Source organism: Ziziphus jujuba, chromosome 6 (genome assembly GCF_031755915.1).
Source record: "Ziziphus jujuba cultivar Dongzao chromosome 6, ASM3175591v1".
NCBI classification, from domain to species: Eukaryota; Viridiplantae; Streptophyta; class Magnoliopsida; order Rosales; family Rhamnaceae; genus Ziziphus; species Ziziphus jujuba.
The window spans coordinates 11,313,178-11,334,079 of record NC_083384.1 but is presented as its reverse complement, the minus strand read 5'-3'; the positions used below and the strand labels follow the sequence as shown (position 1 = coordinate 11,334,079).

General features: G+C 36.7%; 4 protein-coding genes and 2 pseudogenes across 4 annotated transcripts; all 6 read left to right on the top strand.

Annotated features, from left to right (window-relative positions):
* Window positions 1–474: 474 nt before the first annotated feature.
* Window positions 475–1,787, top strand: LOC132803988 (putative receptor-like protein kinase At3g47110). Its single transcript, XM_060817871.1, has 2 exons — window positions 475–1,747; window positions 1,783–1,787. The coding sequence occupies exons 1-2, from the start codon at window positions 475–477 to the stop codon at window positions 1,785–1,787; spliced, it is 1,278 nt and encodes a 425-aa protein (XP_060673854.1).
* Window positions 1,788–1,796: 9 nt separating this feature from the next.
* LOC107430759 (probable LRR receptor-like serine/threonine-protein kinase At3g47570) lies at window positions 1,797–3,736 on the top strand (annotated as a pseudogene).
* Window positions 3,737–4,959: 1,223 nt separating this feature from the next.
* On the top strand, window positions 4,960–5,658 carry LOC112488806 (LRR receptor-like serine/threonine-protein kinase EFR). Its single transcript, XM_048463570.2, has one exon. It carries the CDS (start codon window positions 4,960–4,962, stop codon window positions 5,656–5,658), a length of 699 nt encoding a protein of 232 aa, XP_048319527.2.
* Window positions 5,659–11,245: 5,587 nt separating this feature from the next.
* Window positions 11,246–12,451, top strand: LOC112493316 (putative receptor-like protein kinase At3g47110). Its single transcript, XM_025078781.3, has one exon. It carries the CDS (start codon window positions 11,246–11,248, stop codon window positions 12,449–12,451), a length of 1,206 nt encoding a protein of 401 aa, XP_024934549.3.
* Window positions 12,452–12,519: 68 nt separating this feature from the next.
* LOC107430758 (probable LRR receptor-like serine/threonine-protein kinase At3g47570) lies at window positions 12,520–13,792 on the top strand (annotated as a pseudogene).
* A 735-nt stretch (window positions 13,793–14,527) lies between these two features.
* On the top strand, window positions 14,528–18,464 carry LOC107430778 (putative receptor-like protein kinase At3g47110). Its single transcript, XM_016041643.4, has 3 exons — window positions 14,528–17,311; window positions 17,529–17,941; window positions 18,183–18,464. The coding sequence occupies exons 1-3, from the start codon at window positions 14,620–14,622 to the stop codon at window positions 18,204–18,206; spliced, it is 3,129 nt and encodes a 1,042-aa protein (XP_015897129.4). The 5' UTR covers window positions 14,528–14,619; the 3' UTR covers window positions 18,207–18,464.
* Window positions 18,465–20,902: the final 2,438 nt, after the last annotated feature.

Genomic DNA, 20,902 nt, shown 5'->3' with positions numbered 1-20,902 from the left:
CCTCAGCAAATTTAAAGATAATTATATTGTGTTATTGTTATTATTATTATTAAAAATAATAATAAATAAGAGAAGGAGAATTTGGCACCAATCTTGAGCCCAGTTTAGTGTTCATTGCCAACTCTCGGCTTAAAGCCAGGTGTAATTTTGCTTGTTTGGTGGCCAGCCCAGTACTACTGTAACCACAATAGTACCCCAACTTGATAATTGTGGAGAATAATCATACCAACTAGAGCTACCATTTTTCTTTCTATTACTTGCCTGCAAGCAATCAATTACTTCTCCATATAATATAAGAAATTTTTGTTCTTTTACATTTTTGAACATCAAAACTGGCTTCGGATTTGTAGAAATTTTCTTGTACCCCAGATCATCCTATATCGATTCCATAAACAGATGTCCATGAAGCATTCATATTTGAATTGCAGGTTGATTTTTCCCATATCTTTTGGATGTGGGATTATTCTTTTATGCATGAACGCGACTTTCGTATCAGCAATATCCATACCCAGTTATGGAAATGAAACTGATCGTCTAGCTTTGCTAGACTTGAAGAGTAAGATAATCCAAGATCCTCTAGGAATCATGGACTCCTGGAACGATTCCATCCATTTCTGCCACTGGGTTGGCATTACATGCAACCCATCAAGCCAACGAGTATTGGTTTTGAACCTGAAGTCTCTAGAGCTCTCTGGTTCAATATCACCTTCAATAGGAAATCTCACTTACCTTACAGAAATTCACCTGCAAAACAACAACTTTCATGGTGAAATTCCACAAGAAATGGGTCGTCTTCTGCAACTTTGGCGTCTTAACTTATCGTTTAATTCCTTTGGGGGAAACATTCCAACAAATATAACACACTGCAAAGAGCTAGCATATTTTCTTGTGTTTGGAAACAAGGTTACTGGGTCAATTCCTGTCGAGTTGAGTTCATTGTCTGAACCGGTGTACTTGGACTTTGGAAAAAGCAATCTTACTGGAACAATCCCAGCTTGCATTGGAAATTTCACTTCTATGTACGCATTTTCATTTGGCCAGAACAATTTTCAAGGAAGCATACCTGAAGATCTTGGCCATCTAAAAGGCTTGGGGAGATTCATACTCACGGACAATAATCTATCTGGTATTGTTGCTCCTTCAATTTATAATGTCTCTTCCAGATACTATTTCACATTTACACAGAACCAGCTGCATGGAAACCTACCACCAGATGTTGGTTTTACTCTGCCTAATCTCCAAGTATTTGCCGGTGTAGTTAACGAACTAACAGGCCCTATTACCATATCATTGTCAAATTGTTCTGCACTCCAAGTGCTTGATTTTTCTCATAATGGTCTAATTGGGTCAGTTCCTGAAACATTAGGAAGCTTGCCAAAAGTGTATAGGATAAATTTTGAGAACAATTTTCTGGGACATGGAAAAGCCAGTGACCTGAATTTTTTCAGGTCTTTGCCTAATTGTTCCGTTCTAGAGGTGTTGGGTATGGGTGGCAATTACTTTGCAGGAGAACTGCCTACATCCATAGTTAACCTTTCATCGTATATGCACATATTTACTATTTCTGGGAATTTCATACATGGAAATATTCCAAATGGGATAGGGAACCTTATTAACCTGATCCTTCTAGAATTGGCAAATAACCAGTTAGAAGGCAATGTCCCAAAAGCGATAGGGAAGCTTCACGAGTTACAGTTACTGTCTTTGAGTGACAATAAGTTTTCTGGCTCAATACCTCTTTCCCTGGGTAACTTAACTTCATTGACTATCCTCCATATGCAGCGTAATAGATTTGAGGGAAGTATACCTCAAAGCCTTGGAAACTGTAAAAATTTGATAACACTGAGCCTTTCGGGTAACAACCTCAATGCTACCATTCCCAGAGAGGTTATTGGTCTTTCTTCCCTTTCAGTTTCTCTGTCATTGTCTAATAATTTATTGACCGGCGCCTTACCATCTGAAGTGGCTAAGTTGAAAAATCTCGGGGAGTTGGATTTATCAGAAAACAAGTTAACAGGTGAATTGCCCAGCACTCTTGGACAATGTATAAGTTTGGAACGCCTGCATTTGGAAGGCAATGAATTTGAAGGTCCAATTCCTCAGACTCTTGAAACTCTAAGAGGTTTGGAAGAAATGGATCTTTCCCGCAATAACTTATCTGGGTTGATTCCAAAATTTCTTGGTAAACTTTCAACTCTTAAGTTTCTCAATCTTTCTTACAATAATTTCGAGGGTGAATTTCCAAGAGAAGGGATTTTGGCAAATGCTACTGCGGTTTCGGTTCTTGGAAATGATAAGCTCTTCGTGGCATCCCAAAACTGCTTTTACCTCCATGCCTCAAGGAAAAGAGCAATTCAACAAGAAAAATATTTTCTCGAAAGGTGGTAGTCCCAGTAACTTGTGCTGCTATATTGCTAGCAGTTATTTTGAGCTTTTTGGTTTGGTATTCCATATGGAGGCCTGTTACAAAATCTTCGACTGAGGATTGGCAATCGAATATTTCTTACTCGGATATTTTTCAATCCACAGATGGGTTCTCTGAGAACAATCTAATTGGTTCGGGTAGTTTTGGTTCTGTATATAAGGAGTTCTTTCTAGAGATAACAAAATAGTCGCGATTAAAGTATTAAACCTTCAGCAACAACGGGCTTCCAGGAGCTTCCTTGATGAGTGCAACGCTTTGCGAAGCATAAGACACAGTAACCTTCTTAAAGTCATAACAGCCTGCTCAAGCATTGACCACCAGGGTAATGACTTCAAAAGTCTAGTTTTCGAGTTCATGACCAGTGGAAGTTTGGAGCAGTGGCTGCATCCAAGAGACAATGGAGAACACTTGAATAAGAGATTGAGCCTTATTCAGAGATTGAACATAGCCATCGATGTTGCTTTTGCTTTGGGTTATCTCCATCACGACTGTGAAACACCTATAGTTCATTGTGATCTAAAGCCAAGTAATGTTCTTCTTGATGAAGATATGGTTTCCCATGTTGGTGACTTTGGACTAGCAAAGTTCCTCCTTGAAGCATCTGATAATCCCTCAGAAAGCCAAACAATTTCTGCTTCGCTAAGGGGTTCTATGGGGTACATTCCTTCAGGTATGATTTTTTTTTTTTATATCCCAAAATGAGATAAATCTTAGCTCTTCATTACCATAACATTTTGCTTCTTAAACCAAAAGGACATGATTGAGAAGTAACAGATCCAAAAGAAGTAATAATGCACTTACTTTTCAACTACTACTTAAATTTGTTGATTCTTAGCACCTATGGACTTGACATCATAATGAATTTATTGAACCGTAGAATATGGCATGGGAGGCCAAGTTTCCATTCTTGGAGATATCTATAGCTATGGGATACTCTTGCTAGAGTTGTTCACAGGAAAAAGACCTGCAGACGATATGTTCAAAGATGGTCTAAGCATTCACCAGTTCGTTGCTATGGCTTTGCCTAACCATGTCATGGATATAGTCGATCCTTCGTTGCTCCTTGAAGATGATGATCGTGAGGAAAATGAAAGTGACATTGAAGAGATTGCAACCATTGAAGTCAATCGCCAAGTCAATGCTGGAAAAGGAACAAATGATTGTTTGATTTCAGTTATGCAAATTGGGGTCATCTGCTCAAAATTCTTGCCGGGAGAGCGGATGCTTATGAATGCAGTTTTCAACAAAATGCAAGCAATTACAAAATCATATCTCAGATGCAAGAAGAGAGAGAATATGAATAGGTTTTAGTTGTGACCCTTGCCACAGTAGCTTCATCTTTATTTGGTAAGCTTTTTGAATTTGCATGTAAGCATACAAATGCAATGTTTGGATCTTTTAAGCACTCCTTCTTTTAGCTTGTTCTATGGCATTCAACTACACTATCTTTTCACCCCAAAAAAAAAATTAAAATAAAATAAAATAAAATAAAAAAATAAAAGAAAGAAAAAAGACTTTGAATCGCACGCTGATTCTTCTACTCCATATGCTGCCTATTTGTTTTTGGGTCGTCAAGACAAATTACTCATGCGGAATTGACAAGGCTTACTATAGCAAGACTTTGAATCGCAAGTCACTGTTTCTTTGGACAGTGATTCCAAATTTCTTTTCTCCATCCCAATATAAAAAAGAAAATGTATATTAATTTTAATTTATTCTGTTGAATTTTTATTTTTTTTCAATTAAGGTGCTCACTTGGGGAGGCATATAGTTAGTCATTCCGTCAGTCTCGTTAATTACATGATCAAGTGTCCTTCATTGAAATTAAATGAAAATTTTCAGGTCTTGATTAAAATATATAAATTTTGGGGGCCTCAATTGAAATTGATAGGGCCAAACAAGAAGATAATAAGATGCATTATACTCTTTTTTAAAGGTTATACCGTGTTACGTAGTGATCCATATAGCACACTTTCTTTTGGTTTTGTTTTTTTGTAAAATTTCTCTCTTTTGTTGATTAACTAACAAACAAACTTTAAACATAGAAGTCTCTGGCTATAAGTACGTTGTTATTTTCGATTTCAATAATAAAAAAGAATGTACTTTTTGGTAATTAAAAAAAAATGTAACTTGATATTTTAGCTTTCAATAAAAAATAAAATAAAAAATAAAAAATGCAATTGATATTTTCACTTTCATAACAATAAAAAAAAAATGACATTTTCCTTCCTAATTAAACACATTAAATATCCCTGCCACCTAGAGCTTCTTACATTCTTTAATGCGGTCCTACAAGCATTAACTTCTCCATTAAATATATAGATGCACCTATTTTCCGAAAAAATATATGTACATTTTCACTTTAATATGCATTTTAAGTTATTTGCTGTGCCATAAGCTGAAGTCTGTATCTGGAAAAAAAATAATAATAAAAAAAAATAAGGTACATCATGGAGCATTCATAATTGAATTGTAGGTGGATATTGTCCATGTTACTTCAATGTTGGATTGTTCTTTTCTGCTTGAATGATCATATGAAATATGCATCCTCGACAGCCACTTATGCAAATGAATCTGATCTTCTGGCTTTTCTAGACTTCAAGAATCGGATAATCCAAGATCTTCTAGGAATCATGAACTCATGGAATGGTTCAATCCATTTCTACAACTGGGTTGGCATTACTTGCAACCAATCAAGCAAACGAGTCGTGGTATTGAACCTCAAGTCCCTAACCCTGTTTGGTTCAATCCCACCTTCAATAAGAAATCTCACTTACCTCACTGAAATCCACCTGCAAAACAACAGCTTTCATGGTGAAACTCCTCAAGAAATGGGTTGTCTTCTGCAACTGCAGCATCTTAATATATCTTACAATTCCTTTGGTGGTAAGATTCCAACAAATATAACTCACTGCAAGGAGCTAAGGAATTTTCTTGTATTTAGCAACAAGCTTACTAGTTCAATTCCAGTCCAGTTCAGTTCATTGTCAAAACTAGTGCTCTTGAATTTTGGCAGAAACAATTTTACTGGAACCACTCCACCTTGGATTGGAAACTTCACTTCTCTGGCCGCTCTTTCATTTGGTGAAAACAATTTTCAAGGAAGCAAACCTGAAGATCTTGGCCACCTAACAGGCTTGGGGAGATTCATACTCAGTCAAAATAATCTCTCTGGTATTGTCCCCCTTCAATATATACTATTTCTTCCATGTTCTATTTCACATTTACTGTGAACCATAAGACATTGGCCTTACTCTTCCTAATCTCAAAGTATTTTCCGGTGGAGTTAACAAACTCACAGGCCCTATTCAATTGTTGTGGTTCTCTGACCACTATAGAGAAGAAATATAAGAAGAAAAATAAAAATATAATTCTATTATTCTATTATTCTTTGGAAATAGATTACAAAACACAAAACTTCTCTCTTGGATTCTCACATGGAATCTCTCTCTATTCTATCACACTCTCTCTCTGGAATTTGATCACTCTTCTCTCAAGCTTGCACTGAAGTCTTAAAAGCTCTCAACACTCCTCACTTGGGATGATATTGAGATTGCTTGGCTTGGATTAAAAAACCATGAGGATGGAGCCTATTTATAGGCTCACATATTTGGTGCATGTCCTTCATTTTCAACCTCTTCTGACATTCAACACCGGCCTCTAACATTGCCCACAATTGTTGAGCAAAATTTACGTTGGAAGTTATAGGAAGAGCTGTAGCAGTCTTCACACTGTCGGTGCAGTGGAGCGACTGGACTTCACAATTCTCCCCCTCCAGCCACATTTAAAAACTAATGGTCATCTACCATCCATTCTGGCTATGTCTCTGCATAGCTTCAACTTCTCTTGAGTAACAACTTTTGTTAGCATATCTGCTGGATTCTCCTTTGTATGGATCTTCATCAACTTCAACAACTGTTGTTCTATTACTTCGCGTATCCAATGATAACGGATGTGAATATGCTTTGTACGGGAATGATATATTGAGTTCTTGCTCAAATCTATAGCACTTTGGTTATAACAATGTATCTTGTAGTCTTCTTGCTTGATGCCCAGTTCTGTGAGAAAATACTTTAACCACAACATTTCCTTATCCACTTCTGCTGCGGCAATGTACTATGCTTTAGTAGTGGAAAAAGCAACACACTTCTGTAATCTTGACTGCCATGACATAGCTCTCCCTGCAAAAGTGTAGAGATAACCTGATGTAGACTTTCTATTATCAGGGTCTCCGGCTATATCTGCATCTGTATAGCCTTCTAAGACTGGGACACCTCCCCTGTAGCACAAACATAGCTTTAATGCACCCTTAAGATACCTGAGAATCCATTTGATTGCTTTCCAGTGTTTCTTTCCAGGATTTGAAAGAAATCTGCTCACGACACCTACTGTATGAGCAATGTCTAGTCTGGTACACACTATAGCGTACATCAGACTCCCTACTATTGAAGAATATGGTCCTGAAGCCATCTCCTCTATCTCTTCTTTGGATGAGAGGCACAATCTCTTGCTCAACTTGAAATGATTTGCAAGTGGAATGTTGACTAGTTTGGCTTTATCCATGTTGAATCTCTCTATCACTCGTTCAACATACTTCTTCTGAGATAGCCATAACCTTCTATTCTTCCTGTCTCGGATTATTTGCATTCCTAAAATTTGTTGAGCTGGTCCTAAGTCTTTCATATCAAAGGACTTAGACAATTCCTTCTTCAGCTGACTAGTTTTCATTGCATCCTATCCAACGATCACCATGCCATCCACATATAGCAAAAGTGCAATGAAGTTTCCATCTGGAAATTTTTGAATATAAACACACTAGTTTGCTACAGTACTTTTATAGCCTTGATTCACCATAAACGAATCAAACTTTTTGTACCATTGTCTTAGTACTTTCTTGAGGCCATACAAGCTCTTCTTCAGCTTGCATATGAAGTTTTCTTTCCCTAAAACCTCAAATCTTTCTAGCTGCTCATGTAGATTTCCTCATGTAAATCACCGTGAAGAAAAACTGTCTTCACATCCATCTATTCAAGCTCTAGGTTTAAACTTGCTACTAAACCAAAAATGACTCGAATTGAAGTCATTTTTACCACTGGTTAAAAATATCATCAAAGTCGATTCTTTTCTTCTGAAGAAATCATTTGACCACCAATCAGGCATTGTGTTTCACCACCCTTCCGCTGCCATCTTTCTTGAACTTGAACACTCATTTATTCTTTAGTGCCTTCTTTCTTGTTGGAAGCTTAACCAACTCATAAGTATGATTTTCCTGCAAAGATTCCATCTCATCTTGCATTGCTTGCAGCCACTTTTCTTTGTCTTGATGAGAAACAGCTTCCTGGAAACTCTTTGGTTCCCCCTCTTCAGTAAACAGAATATACTCAGATTCTAGAAATCTCTTTGATGGAATTCAGCCTCACTCAGATCTCCAAACTTGTAAACCTTTGGTTTAAGGAGGTGTACCATCATCTAACCGCTATGATGGCCCTGCGGCTTCTTAAGAGGATTGAGTCTCCCCCTGCTCAAAGTCCCTTTCTTCCTCCTAGTCTGCTTCTGGCATATCTTCATCCACCTTGTTATCCTCTGTGGCTATTTGTGCTGGTGCTGAATTAGGACCAAAATCTTTGGCACTAGAACTACGGTTTGGAGACATTCTAGGCTTTTCGATGTCTTCCATTGTCTGGTTTTCATGGAACACTACATCCCTGCTTCTAATAACTTTCTTTGTTTTCGAGTCCTATAACCTATATCTGAATTCTTCATCTCCATATCCTATAAAGATGCATGGAGTAGATCTTGCATCGAGCTTTTTTCTGAGTTCCTTGGACACATGTGCATAAGCTAAACAACCAAATACTCTTAAGTGAGAGTATAAAGGAATCTTACCCGACCATACTTTCTCTGAAATTTCAAAATTCAACGGTACTGATGGTGATCTGTTGATTAAATAGCAGGCGGCACGAACAGCTTCTCCCCAGAATAGCTTGGGTAGCTTAGCCATACTGATCATGCTTCTGACCTTTTCCACAATTGTCTGGTTCATCCTCTCGACTACTCCGTTATGTTGTGGGGTGCGAGAGACCATCTTCTCATGTCAAATGCCATGTCTTCTACAATAAGCATCGAACTCCTTGGAAGTATACTCGCCTCCATTATTTGAACGGAGACATTTCAGGTTCTTTCCTATTTCACGCTCTACCATGGTATGAAATAGTTTGAAGTAATCCAATACTTGGTCCTTTGTCTTCAAGAAATATACCCACATCTTCTAAGAAGCATCATCAATGAAGGTCAGGAAATACCTATTGCCACCTAATGATTCCACCTCCATGGGACCACAAACATCAGAGTGCACCAGACTAAGCAACTCTAATCTTCTCGATGTAGAGGAATTGAAAGAGACTCTATGTTGTTTATCAAACAAGCAGTGACTATAAGGATCTAGCGCAGCATCTTTGCAAATAGTGATAAGCTTCTTCTTGGCCAAAGTAGACAATTCTTTTTCACTCATGTGACTGTGTGACCGAGTCTCTGGTGCCACAAATTTTGAGATGCCTTTCCTTCTGCAATGTTGAGGCTATCTGCACATATCTTCACATGAGTCATGTACAACGTTCCATATATATGTCCTCAGGCTACAACTATGGCACCTTTCATCATTTTCCACGTGCCTTTGCTGAAATGGTTGTCATAGCCTTGCTTGTCTCAGGCTGCTCCCGAAAGTAGATTAAGCCAAAGATCTGGAACATGACAGACATCCTTCAAAATGATTGTACAACCAACATTTGTTTTAACCTGAAAATCACCAGTTCCCATAATCTTTGTAAAACTGGAATTTCCCATTTTTATCGTACCAAAGTCTCCTGCTTTGTACTTTTTGAAGAAATCTCTGTGTGGAGTGACATGGTAGGATGCTGCAATATCGACTACCCACTCAACATCTTGGGTTGATATATGAAGGCATGTCTCTTCTTCGGTGGAGCAGAGTGCCACTTCTCCTGTAACAGTAACTAGTATCTCTCCATCCTTCTTCGGCTGATTACCTTGGAGTCTCTGCTCTTTCAACAACTTTCTGCAGTTCTTTTTCAAGTGACCCTCCATACCACAATGATAGCATTTATATGATGATTTCCTACTGTCTGTAGATTTGTGTCTGCTCTTGCTCCTGCCTCTCCCCCTATCTCGACCACCTCTTTGCTGTCTTCCTCTCTCTGTGACGAAGGCATGTGATTGGTCCGTGCCAATGTCCTTTCTTCTGGCCTTTTCATTAAATAGGTCATCCTTAACCATAGACATAGTAAGTTTACCATTCGAGGCCGAATTGCTGAGAGATACTACCAATGTCTCCCAACTGTCTGGAAGAAAGCTTAGAAGTAGGAGAGCCTGATCCTCATCCCCTAGTTGGTAATCCACAACAGATAGGTGATTTACCAAGCTTTGGAACTCACTGGTATGCTCGGCTACAGAAGTTCCACTCTGTAATTTTAAATTTACCAATCGCTTAAGCAACAGAGTTTTGTTCCGAGCAGTCTTGGCCTGGTACATGTCCTCCAATTTTGTCCAGAAGGCATATGCATCTGTTTCCTTCGCTACATGATGGAAGACACTGTGGTTGATCCATTGCTTGATCTGACCGATCATTTTCTTATTTAATTTCTTCTATTCTGCTTCTTTGCTGGGATCGGGGTTTACTCCTTTAGCTTCTATAGGATCAACAAATCCTTACAATTAAGGAGATCTTCCATCCAACATCTCCAAAGTGTATAATTTGTGGCAGTGAGCTTAACCATAGCTTCTAAAGATGATTCTTCCATTGACATTATGGCTTGACCGAAAATGGAGCTGAATTTAGCAAAACAGAGTTAACTGTTGCGTCCGGAATTTGGCAAAGCAAAATGGTGGACTTCACTCTTCCGGGGTCAAAATATAATTACCAGAAATTTTGGGGCAAAAATGCCATTTTCTAAAAAGTCTAGGGTCAACCTATAAATACAGAAATTACAGGGGTCAATCTGTAATTTTTGAAAATATAAGGGCTGTTCTGTAATTTTAGAAACTTTTGCTGACGTGGAAGATTGTGATGATGTGTCAACATATGGCAAATGACATGGCAATCGTGTCACTGATGATGTGTCGGATCGCGTGGCTGACATGGCAGCTGACGTGGTCGTCTTCAACCTCCAAATGGTGCGTGTGGCGCGTGACCTGTTGCAGAAAACTTCGGGCAGCACATGTGGGCACCTGGAACGTCGTGTTGCTCTCCGACAAACTTATTTTTTCTCATCTTGTCATGTTCTTTCACCTGGTATTGTCAAATTATTGATTTGAGCAACTTTTTGAAACACCACCTGAAGAACATAGGCTCTGTTTCTTCAAATTTGGAACCCAAGCTCTCAACCTGGAGCTCTGATACCACTTGTTGTGGTTCTCTGACCACTATAGAGAAGAAATATAAGAAGAAAAATAAAAATATAATTCTATTACTCTCTGGAAATAGATTACAAAATACAAAACTTCTCTCTTGGATTCTCACATGGAATCTCTCTCTATTCTATCAAACTCTCTATTTGGAATTTGATCACTCTTCTCTCAAGCTCTCACTCGAGTCTTAAAAGCTCTCAACACTCCTTACTTGGGATGATATTGAGATTGCTTGTTTTGGATTGAAAAAACCACAGGGATGGAGTCTATTTATAGGCTCACAAATTTGGTGCATGTCCTCCATTTTCAACCTCTTCTGACGTTCAACACCAGCCTCTGACATTGCCCACAATTGTTGAGCAAAATTTACGCTGGAAGTTGTAGGAACCATTGTCAACAATGATGAGCTGTAGCAGTCTTCACACTGTCGGTGCAGTGGAGTGGCTAGACTTCACACCAATATCATTGTCAAATTGTTCTGCATTTAAGGGGCCTGATTTTGCTCAAAATGATCTCATTGGAACAGTTCCTGCTACATTAGGAAGATTGAGAAATGTTTATAGGATTAATTTTGAGAACAACAGACTAGGAAATGGAAATGCCAGTGACCTGAATTTTTTCAGGTCTTTGCCTAATTGTTCTATCCTAGAGGTTTTTGGTATGGGTGGCAATTATTTTGCAGGAGAACTGCCTCCATCCATAGTTAACCTTTCATACTTTATGCGTATATTTACTATTTCTGGGAATTTCATACATGGAAATATTCCAAATGGGATAGAGAACCTTGTTAACTTGATCCTTCTAGGATTGGGAAATAACGGGTTAGGGGGCAGTGTCCCTGAAGCAATAGGAAAGCTTCACGAGTTACAGGTAGTGTCCATGGATGGAAATAAGTTTTCTAGGTCAATACCTCGTCCCTTGGGTAACTTAACTGCATTGACCATTCTTTTCATGCAAGAGAACATGTTTGAGGGAACCATACCACGTAGCCTCGGGAACTGCAAAAATTTGATCACCCTTAACCTATCTAGTAATAGTCTGAATGGCACCATTCCCAAAGAGGTCATTGACCTTTCTTCCCTTTCAATTTCTCTATCACTGTCTGATAATTTCTTGGCTGGTACCTTACCATCTGAAGTGAGCCACTTGAAAAATCTTGGCGAGTTGGATTTATCAGAAAAGAAGTTATCTAGTGAGTTGCCTAGCAATCTTGGAGAATGTATTGGTTTGGAACACCGACATTTGGAGGCCAATGGATTTGAAGGTACAATTCCTCAAACTTTGAAAAAGATTAGAGGTTTGGAAGAAATGGATCTTTTGCGCAATAGCTTTTCTAGGTTGATTCCAAAATTTCTTGGTGAACTTTTAACTCTCAAGCTTCTCAATCTTTCTTATAACAATTTTTATGGTGAATTGCCAAGTGAAGGGATTTTTTCAAATGCCACTGCAGTTTCAATTATTGGAAATGACAAACTTTGCAGTGACGTCCCAAAATTGCTTTTATCTCCATGCCTTAAGCGAAAGCACAATTCAACTAGAAAAATATTTTCTCCAAAGGTTGTAATCCTAGTAACTTGTGCTACTATATTGTTAGTTGTGTATTGAGCTTTTTGGTTGGTTATTCTGCATGGAAACCTATTACTTCATCTTCTACTGGGCATTGGCAATCAAGTATGTCTTACTCAGATCTTTTTCAATCCACAGATGCGTTCTCTGAGAACAATCTGATTGGTTCAGGGAGTTTTGGTTCTATATATAAAGGAGTTCTTTCAAGAGATAACAAAATAGTTGCGATAAAGGTATTAAACCTTCAGTAACAAGGAGCTTCCAGGAGCTTCCTAGATGAGTGCAATGCATTGCGAAGCATAAGACACCGTAACCTTCTTAAAATCATAACAGCCTGCTCAAGCATTGACCACCAGGCTAATGACTTCAAAAGTCTAGTTTTCAAGTTCATGGCCAGTGGAGGTTTAGACAACTGGCTCCATCCAAGAAACAAAGAAGAACGCCAGAAATAAAGATTAAGCCTTATTCAGAGACTAAACATAGCCATTGATGTTGCTTCTGCCCTGGATTATCTCCATCATGATTGTGAAACACCTATAGTAAATTGTGATCTAAAGCCAAGTAATTTTCTTCTAGATGAAGGTATGGTTGCTCATGTTCGTGACTTTGGACTAGCAATGTTCCTCTTTGAAGAATCATATATGTCCCCAAAAAGCCAAATATTGTCTGTTGGGCTAAGGGGTTCTATTAGGTACATTCCTCCAGGTATGAATTTTGATCCCCAACTGAGATAAATATTGGCTCTTGATTACCATAACATTTTTTTTCTTTTTCTTTTTTTTCTTTTTAAAAAAAATACCTCTTAAGCCATAACTTTTTCAAAGTAACTGGTCCAAAAGCACAAGTGAGGGGGAAAAAAAAAGTTCTCTTTATTTCCTCCTATTCCTTAAACTAATGATTCTCATCACCAATGATTTCATATCCTAACGAACTTATTGAACTGCAAAATATCTTATGGGAGGCCAAGTTTCTGAATTTGGAGATAGCTATAGCTATGGGATACTATTGCTAGAGTCGTTCACAGGAAAAAGACCTACAGATGATATGTTCAAAGATGGTTTAAGCATTCACCAATTCATGGCGATGGCTTTTCCTAATCATGTCATGGATATAGTTGATCCTTCGCTGCTCTTTGAAGATGATGATCGTGAGGAAAATGAAAATGACATTGAAGAGATAGTAATAATCGATAACAATAACCAAGTCTATGCTGGAAGCAAAGAAAATGATTGCTTGGTTTCAGTGATGCACATTGGACTCATGTGGTCTAGATTTTTACCAGAAGAGCAGATGCTTATGAATGTAGTTGTCAACAAAATGAAAGGAGTTAGAGAATCATATCTCAAATGCAAGAAGAGTAAGAATATTGATATGTCTTAGTTGTAATCACAATAGTTTCATCTCTACTAGGCAACTAAATTTAATATATAATGGTTGAATCTATCTTTGAGCTTGTTCTATCACATTCAAATACACTTCTTTGCCAAGAAATAAGTATTTAGAAAACAGAGGAACTCTGATTTTGAGTTCTTAGTATGTGTCAATTTAATATTATATGTCTATCTTGTGTTCTTGAGAACAAATTATAAAATCTTCTAGCCTGTGAATAAAATGTGTATGTATAAATGTTACATTTTGAATGAAAATATTAATTCATTCTAGTGCTTTAGATTGGTCTGATTAGGATAAAAGCTCCGAAAATAAAAAAATAAAAATAAAATCAATATATAGTGAGGGTCTCAACTAAAATAAACAGAGCTAAAAAAATGATAATGAGATGCATTAAACTTCTTTTTTTATTTTTAAGGCTAAATCCAAATACCAAAAAAAAAAAAAAAAAAAAAAAAGGATGAACAATGCTAGAATGATTCAACAAATTTTAGAGGTTTATAACGTGTTCTACACGGAGGTTTAATTAGTTGTAAGGATTTGTGTTAATATGATGGAGTTGATCTAATTAAACACACTTTCTTTTTCTCTTTTTAAGAAACAGATAAAGAAACTGAAAAAAGTCACTGCTTAGGTCCTTGATATTTTCCCTTCATTAAATATCCGCACCATCTAGGGCTCCTTATCTTCAATGCGGTCCTACAAGCTGTAACTTCGCCATTGAATATATGTACACTCTTTAATGCTGTTATCTTCTTGCATACCAAAATGGCATCAGGTTTGGTGCACCTTAAATTTATATCCCCAAAAAAAAAAAAATGGACATCATGGATCATTCAGATTTGTGCTGTAGGTGGATATTATCCATATTTTTCCACTGTGGGATCATTCTTTTCTGCATTAATGTTCATATGGAATCTGCATCCTCAGCTCCTGATTATGGAAATGAATCCGATCATCTAGCTTTACTAGACTTGAAGAATAAGATAATCCAAGATCCTCTAGGAATCATGAACTCCTGGAACCATTCCATCCATTTCTGCAACTGGGTTGGCATCACATGCAACCCGTCAAGCAAACGAGTATTGGCTTTGAACCTAATGGCTCTAAAGCTGGGTGGTTCAATCCCACCTTCAATAGGAAATCTCACTTACCTCACAGAAATTCGCCTGCAAAATAACAGCTTTCACGGTGAAATTCCTCAAGAAATGGGTCATCTTCTGCAGCTGCAGCATCTTAACTTATCGTACAATTCCTTTGTGGGAAAGATTCCAACAAATATAACTCACTGCAAAGAGCTAAGATATTTAATTGTAAGTGGCAACAAACTTACTGGGTCAATTCCAGTCCAGTTCAGTTCCCTATCAAAAATGGTGGGCTTGGATTTTAGCAAGAACAATCTTACTGGAAGTATCCCAGCTTGGATAGGAAATTTCACTTCTCTGTACTCGCTTTCACTTCGCCAGAACAATTTCCAAGGAAGCATACCCGAAGATCTTGGCCATCTAAAAGGCTTGGGGGAATTCATACTCACGGACAATAATCTCTCTGGTATTGTTCCTCCTTCTATTTATAATATCTCCTCCATATACTATTTCACGTTTACACAGAACCAGCTACATGGAAGCCTACCACCAGATGTTGGCATTACTTTGCCTAATCTCGAAATATTTGCTGGTGGAGTTAACAGATTTAATGGCCCTATTCCCGTATCATTGTCCAATTGTTCTCAACTTCAAAAGCTTGATTTTGCTCAAAATCATCTCAGTGGAACAGTGCCTGAGAATGTAGGGAGCTTGAACAACTTGAATAGACTCAATTTTGATGATAATTTGCTGGGAAATGGAAAATCCGGTGACCTTAATTTTCTTAGTTCATTGGCCAATTGTACTGTTATGGAGGTGTTGGGTCTGGCCTACAACAATTTTGGAGGAGAACTGCCTAGATCCATAGCTAACCTATCATCTCATATGAGCAGATTAACTATTGGGGGGAATATCTTACATGGAAGTATTCCAAATGGGATCGGAAACCTTGTCGACTTGACCATTCTCGGATTGGAGACTAACCGGTTAGGAGGTACTGTACCTGAAATAATAGGGAAGTTTCACAAGCTACAGGGACTTTACTTGAGAGGAAATATGTTTTCTGGGTCAATACCCTTTTCCTTGGGTAACTTAACTTCATTGAGCGTTCTCTTTTTGGAGGAGAACAAATTTGAGGGAAGCATACCTCAAAGTCTTGGAAACTGCACATTTTTGATGACCCTTAACCTTTCCAGCAACAGTCTCAGTGGTAACATTCCCAGAGAGGTCATCGGTCTTTCTTCCCTTACAATATCTTTGTCACTGTCTCAAAATTCCTTAACTGGTTCCTTACCATCTGAGGTGGGTGTAAATCTTGAGGAGTTGGATTTATCAGAAAACAAGTTATCAGGTGAGTTGCCAAGCAACCTTGGAAAATGTGTTAGTTTGGAACGCTTGCATTTGGAGGGCAACGAATTTGAAGGTACAATCCCTCAGACTCTGGAAAGTCTAGGAGGTTTGGCAGAAATGGATCTTTCCCGAAATAACTTATCTGGGTTGATTCCAAAATTTCTTAGTAAACTTTCAACTCTTAAGTTTATTAATCTTTCTTATAATAATTTTGAGGGTGAATTGCCAAGAGAAGGGATTTTTGCAAATGCTACTGCAGTTTCGATTCTTGGAAATGATAAGCTCTGTGGTGGCATCCCAAAACAGCTTTTACCACCATGCCTCAAGCACAATTCAACGAGGAAAATATTTTCTCTGAAGGTGGTAGTCCCAGTAACTTGTGCCGCTATATTGTTAGCAGTTATATTGAGCTTTTTGGTTGGTTATTACATATGGAGGCCTGTTACTAAATATTCGATTGAGGATTGGCAATCGAATATTTCTTACTCGGATCTTTTTCAATCCACAGATGGGTTCTCTGAGAACAATCTAATTGGTTCGGGTAGCTTTGGTTCTGTATATAAAGGCGTTCTTTCTAGAGATAACACAATAGTCGCGATTAAAGTATTAAACCTTCAGCAACAAGGAGCTTCCAAGAGCTTCCTTGAGGAGTGCAATGCTTTGAGAAGCATTAGACATCGTAATCTTCTTAAAATCATTACTACCTGCTCAAGCATCGACCACGAAGGTAACGACTTCAAAAGTCTAGTTTTCGAGTTCATGGCCAATGGAAGTTTGGAGCAGTGGCTGCATCCGAGGGACAATGGTGAACACTTGAATAAGAGATTGAGCCTTATTCAGAGACTGAACATAGCCATCGATGTTGCTTCTGCTTTGGGTTATCTCCATCACGATTGTGAAACACCTATAGTTCATTGTGATCTAAAGCCGAGTAATGTTCTTCTTGATGAAGATATGGTTGCTCATGTTGGTGACTTCGGACTAGCAAAGTTCCTCTTTGAAGCATCAGATAACCCCTCGGAAAGCCAAACAATGTCTGTTTCGCTAAGGGGTTCTATTGGGTATATTCCTCCAGGTATGAATTTTTTTATACCAAGATGAAATAAATCTGAGCTCTTGATTACCATAAAAAATTTACTTATTAAACCAAAAGTATATGTTTGAGAAGTTATTAATCCAAAAGAAGTAATGACCCAAAAAACAATAATGCACTTTCTTTTCAACAGCTACTTAAATTTATTGATTCTTAGCACCTATGGACTAGACATCATAATGAATTTGTTGAACTGTAGAATATGGCATGGGAGGCCACGTTTCCATACTTGGAGATATCTACAGCTATGGTATATTCTTGCTAGAGTTGTTCACAGGAAAAAGACCTACTGATGATATCTTCAAAGATGCTATGAGCATTTACCAGTTCGTGGAGGTGGCTTTGCCTAATCATGTCATGGATATAGTAGATCCTTCGTTGCTATTTGAAGATGATGAATATGAGGAAAATGAAACCGACATTGAAGAGATGGCAATGAAAAATGTCAATCGCCAAGTCAATGTTGGAAGAAGAACAAAAAATTGTTTGATCTCGGTGATGCAAATTGGACTCATGTGCTCCAGACATTCACCAGGAGAGCGGATGCTTATGAACATGGTTGTCAACAAAATGCAAGCAATTAGAGAATCATATCTCAAAATGCAAGAAGAGGTAAGAATATGAATAGGTTTTAGTTGTTCCTGTATCAGAATTGTTTCATCCCTACATGATATGGTATTTGAATTTGTATGTAATAAATAATGGTTGGATCTTCTAAGCACTCTTTCTTTTAGCTTGTTTCGTCTGCACTATTTTGCCATGAAATAAGTATTTAAAAAACAGAGGAGCTCTGTTTTTCAGTGGCTTAGTCAGTCAGTTTTAACTTAATATGTCTATGTTGTATTCTGTGCAGATTTTATTCCAGATATCAGCATGAGAAGAAATCATAAAACCTTCAAGCCTGTCTGGCCATGTATTAAAAAACTGTTTTCTTGGTATTGTTTATCTTTTAAAACTGAAAAAAACAAGTTCAAGTACGTGAGCATATATGGAGAGAACGACTAAAAAGCTAAATAAACCATGGTGACAACCAGAACAATGATTCTCAAATAAAAACACCAAAGCTAATGGTGTATTTGTGATGAAGTATTACTAAATCTACTGATATCCTTACAACATGTCAATGAAGTATTAACAGCCTGTTTTCCTTCTTTTTCCCTTTTTTCCTTTTGCTCTGTCACAAATATGATGAAATCTGACTGAAATGTTGTGGCTTGGTAAGATCATGGATTAAGGTACTGGGTTTTAACTTAACCATCAATAGGATAAAGTTATAGAACAAGAAATAGAAATAAACTACTTCAACGTCATTAAGCTTTATTCATTTGAGTAAAGGAAGGAATTCCAAGTCAGTTCTTAAATTCTATGCAAGCAACCACAATATATAGCAGAAGCTTTAATTCGTTGACAGCATTATTAATGTCCATTCTCTATCTAGGTGTTTCCACCGAACTAGAAACTCCAATTCCAAATATTGAAGTCAAGGTGTCCTGTATTTGGCCCTTTTTGCCCTGTCCCTCCATGAACCTGTTTGCTTCATCTTCTTCTCCAGCTCCCCCAGCTATAAACAGTGGGTCTAAAACTTCTGATACATGGTCAGATATTGCAATCTTAACATAACTATGGAGATCAAATCCATCTTTAAACATGTCATCCGTCAGATTCTTCCCTGTGAAACATCTCTAACAAGAGTATCCAATACAATAGCTGTATACATCACCATTGTTGAAACTCAACTTCCCATCCCATATTCTGCAACGGTATTTGATTTTATTGTGTTAAGTACATGCAACCCCAATGGCTGTACTCAAATTTCCTTTTTTTTTTTTTTTTTTTTTTTAACGATCAAGTTGTGCTGCTGTACTTTTTTATATAATTTGAGGCTTTTATTATTAAAAAGAGAAAACTCTACAGTCTCCCCATTCCATATGAGAAAATAAATTGTAGAGAGATTTGAGGGTAACAAATTAGAGTAAACTGGTAAATTACCTGGTGCAGCATACCCAACAGTTCCTTTCAATCCATCTGAGCTGCTTTGACTCAGTGGAGATATACTTGAGTCTTCAAGAATGAACTTTGCCAATCCAAAATCAAAGAATGGATTAGATGACTGTGTTTTCCATCATATATGAACATGTGCTTCAACTCTCTAATAATTGCTCCCCCAAAAAAAAAAAACAAAAAAACAAAAAAACAAAAAAACAAAAAAAAAAAAAAAAAAAAGGCGCTCTAGTAAGTTTATAGGTAGAATAGAAAGGAGCGCCACATTCTTAAACCACCTAAAAGTACAAGAATTTGTGATTCTTACACAATATTTTATTAATGGAATATAAGAAGCACCGTGAATAACTCAACACTAAAATTCGTGATTTAGATAAATAAATAAAAAAGGGTTAAATTGGTGAAAAATTGGACTGTATTTTCCCTGTTGCTTGTTCATCCATGCAGTCTTTGTACTTGTATGAGTTTTATATCTTATCGGTTCACCAATTATAATAATACTAGGTTTGGCCACGTGCATTGCATGTGCACCAGATTTAATAATCTTGTATATTTTTAATTTATATCTAATATAAAGATATAGCAAGGATAATGATATAAGATCTAGTTCTAAAGTGGTTTATCAAGACATATTCACCTAATATATATAGTTAGGTATATATAATATCAAAATATTTATACATATAGATGACATCACAAAAGTATTAAGTAATTTTTGAATAAATTGGAATAATGAATAGCTAATTATAAAATTGAACCTCTATAAATTTGTCATCATTACAATTAAACAATGTCAACTACAATGAGTTGCATAGTACTAAAATATGATTTCCTAAATATTTTTACTTTTTATTCTTCTAGGAATGCAGAGTTCCTGTAGTTCTCTTGAGACCCGTTTTTTTCATCTCTTCGTTCAATAGGTTTATGTTCCATTATTTTCCTTTGCTAATACAAAAATTTATACTAACAAAAGAACCAAAATCAATATTCAGAACAGAGGGAAAAATAAGTAAAATCAAGAATGAGTATACCAGATTTTCAAATCTTCATAAAATAATATATATATATATATATATATATAAAACATTTAGCTGCAGTTAAAACAACAAACCAACTTTGAATTTTTAATTTAATATATATTTCAACCAAAATATTCTATATATAGATATACATACATTGAAAAAACATCTTTTTAACAAAATAATATATACGTATATATATAAAAAAAAAAATTCAAAGAATCTATATTCTTTTGTTTTATTTTTCTAAGCAATCAACTAAGATACATTTTCTAAGCATCCAAACACAATGAAACAAAGACATAATAAGAAATTAAAATTGCACAAAGAAAACATAAACTTTAACATATTTCATTAAGAGGGAGAAAAACTTAATTTAAAGTAAATAACACCATTTGAATGGTATTCCCATAAAAGAAATACAATTTAATCGATAAGGAACTCCTATGAATCTAACATTGTTTATTCATATCAAAAAAAAAAAAAAAAAAAAAAAGAAGAAGAAAGAAAGAAACTAACATTGTATGATAAAAATTAGTGAAACTATATATGA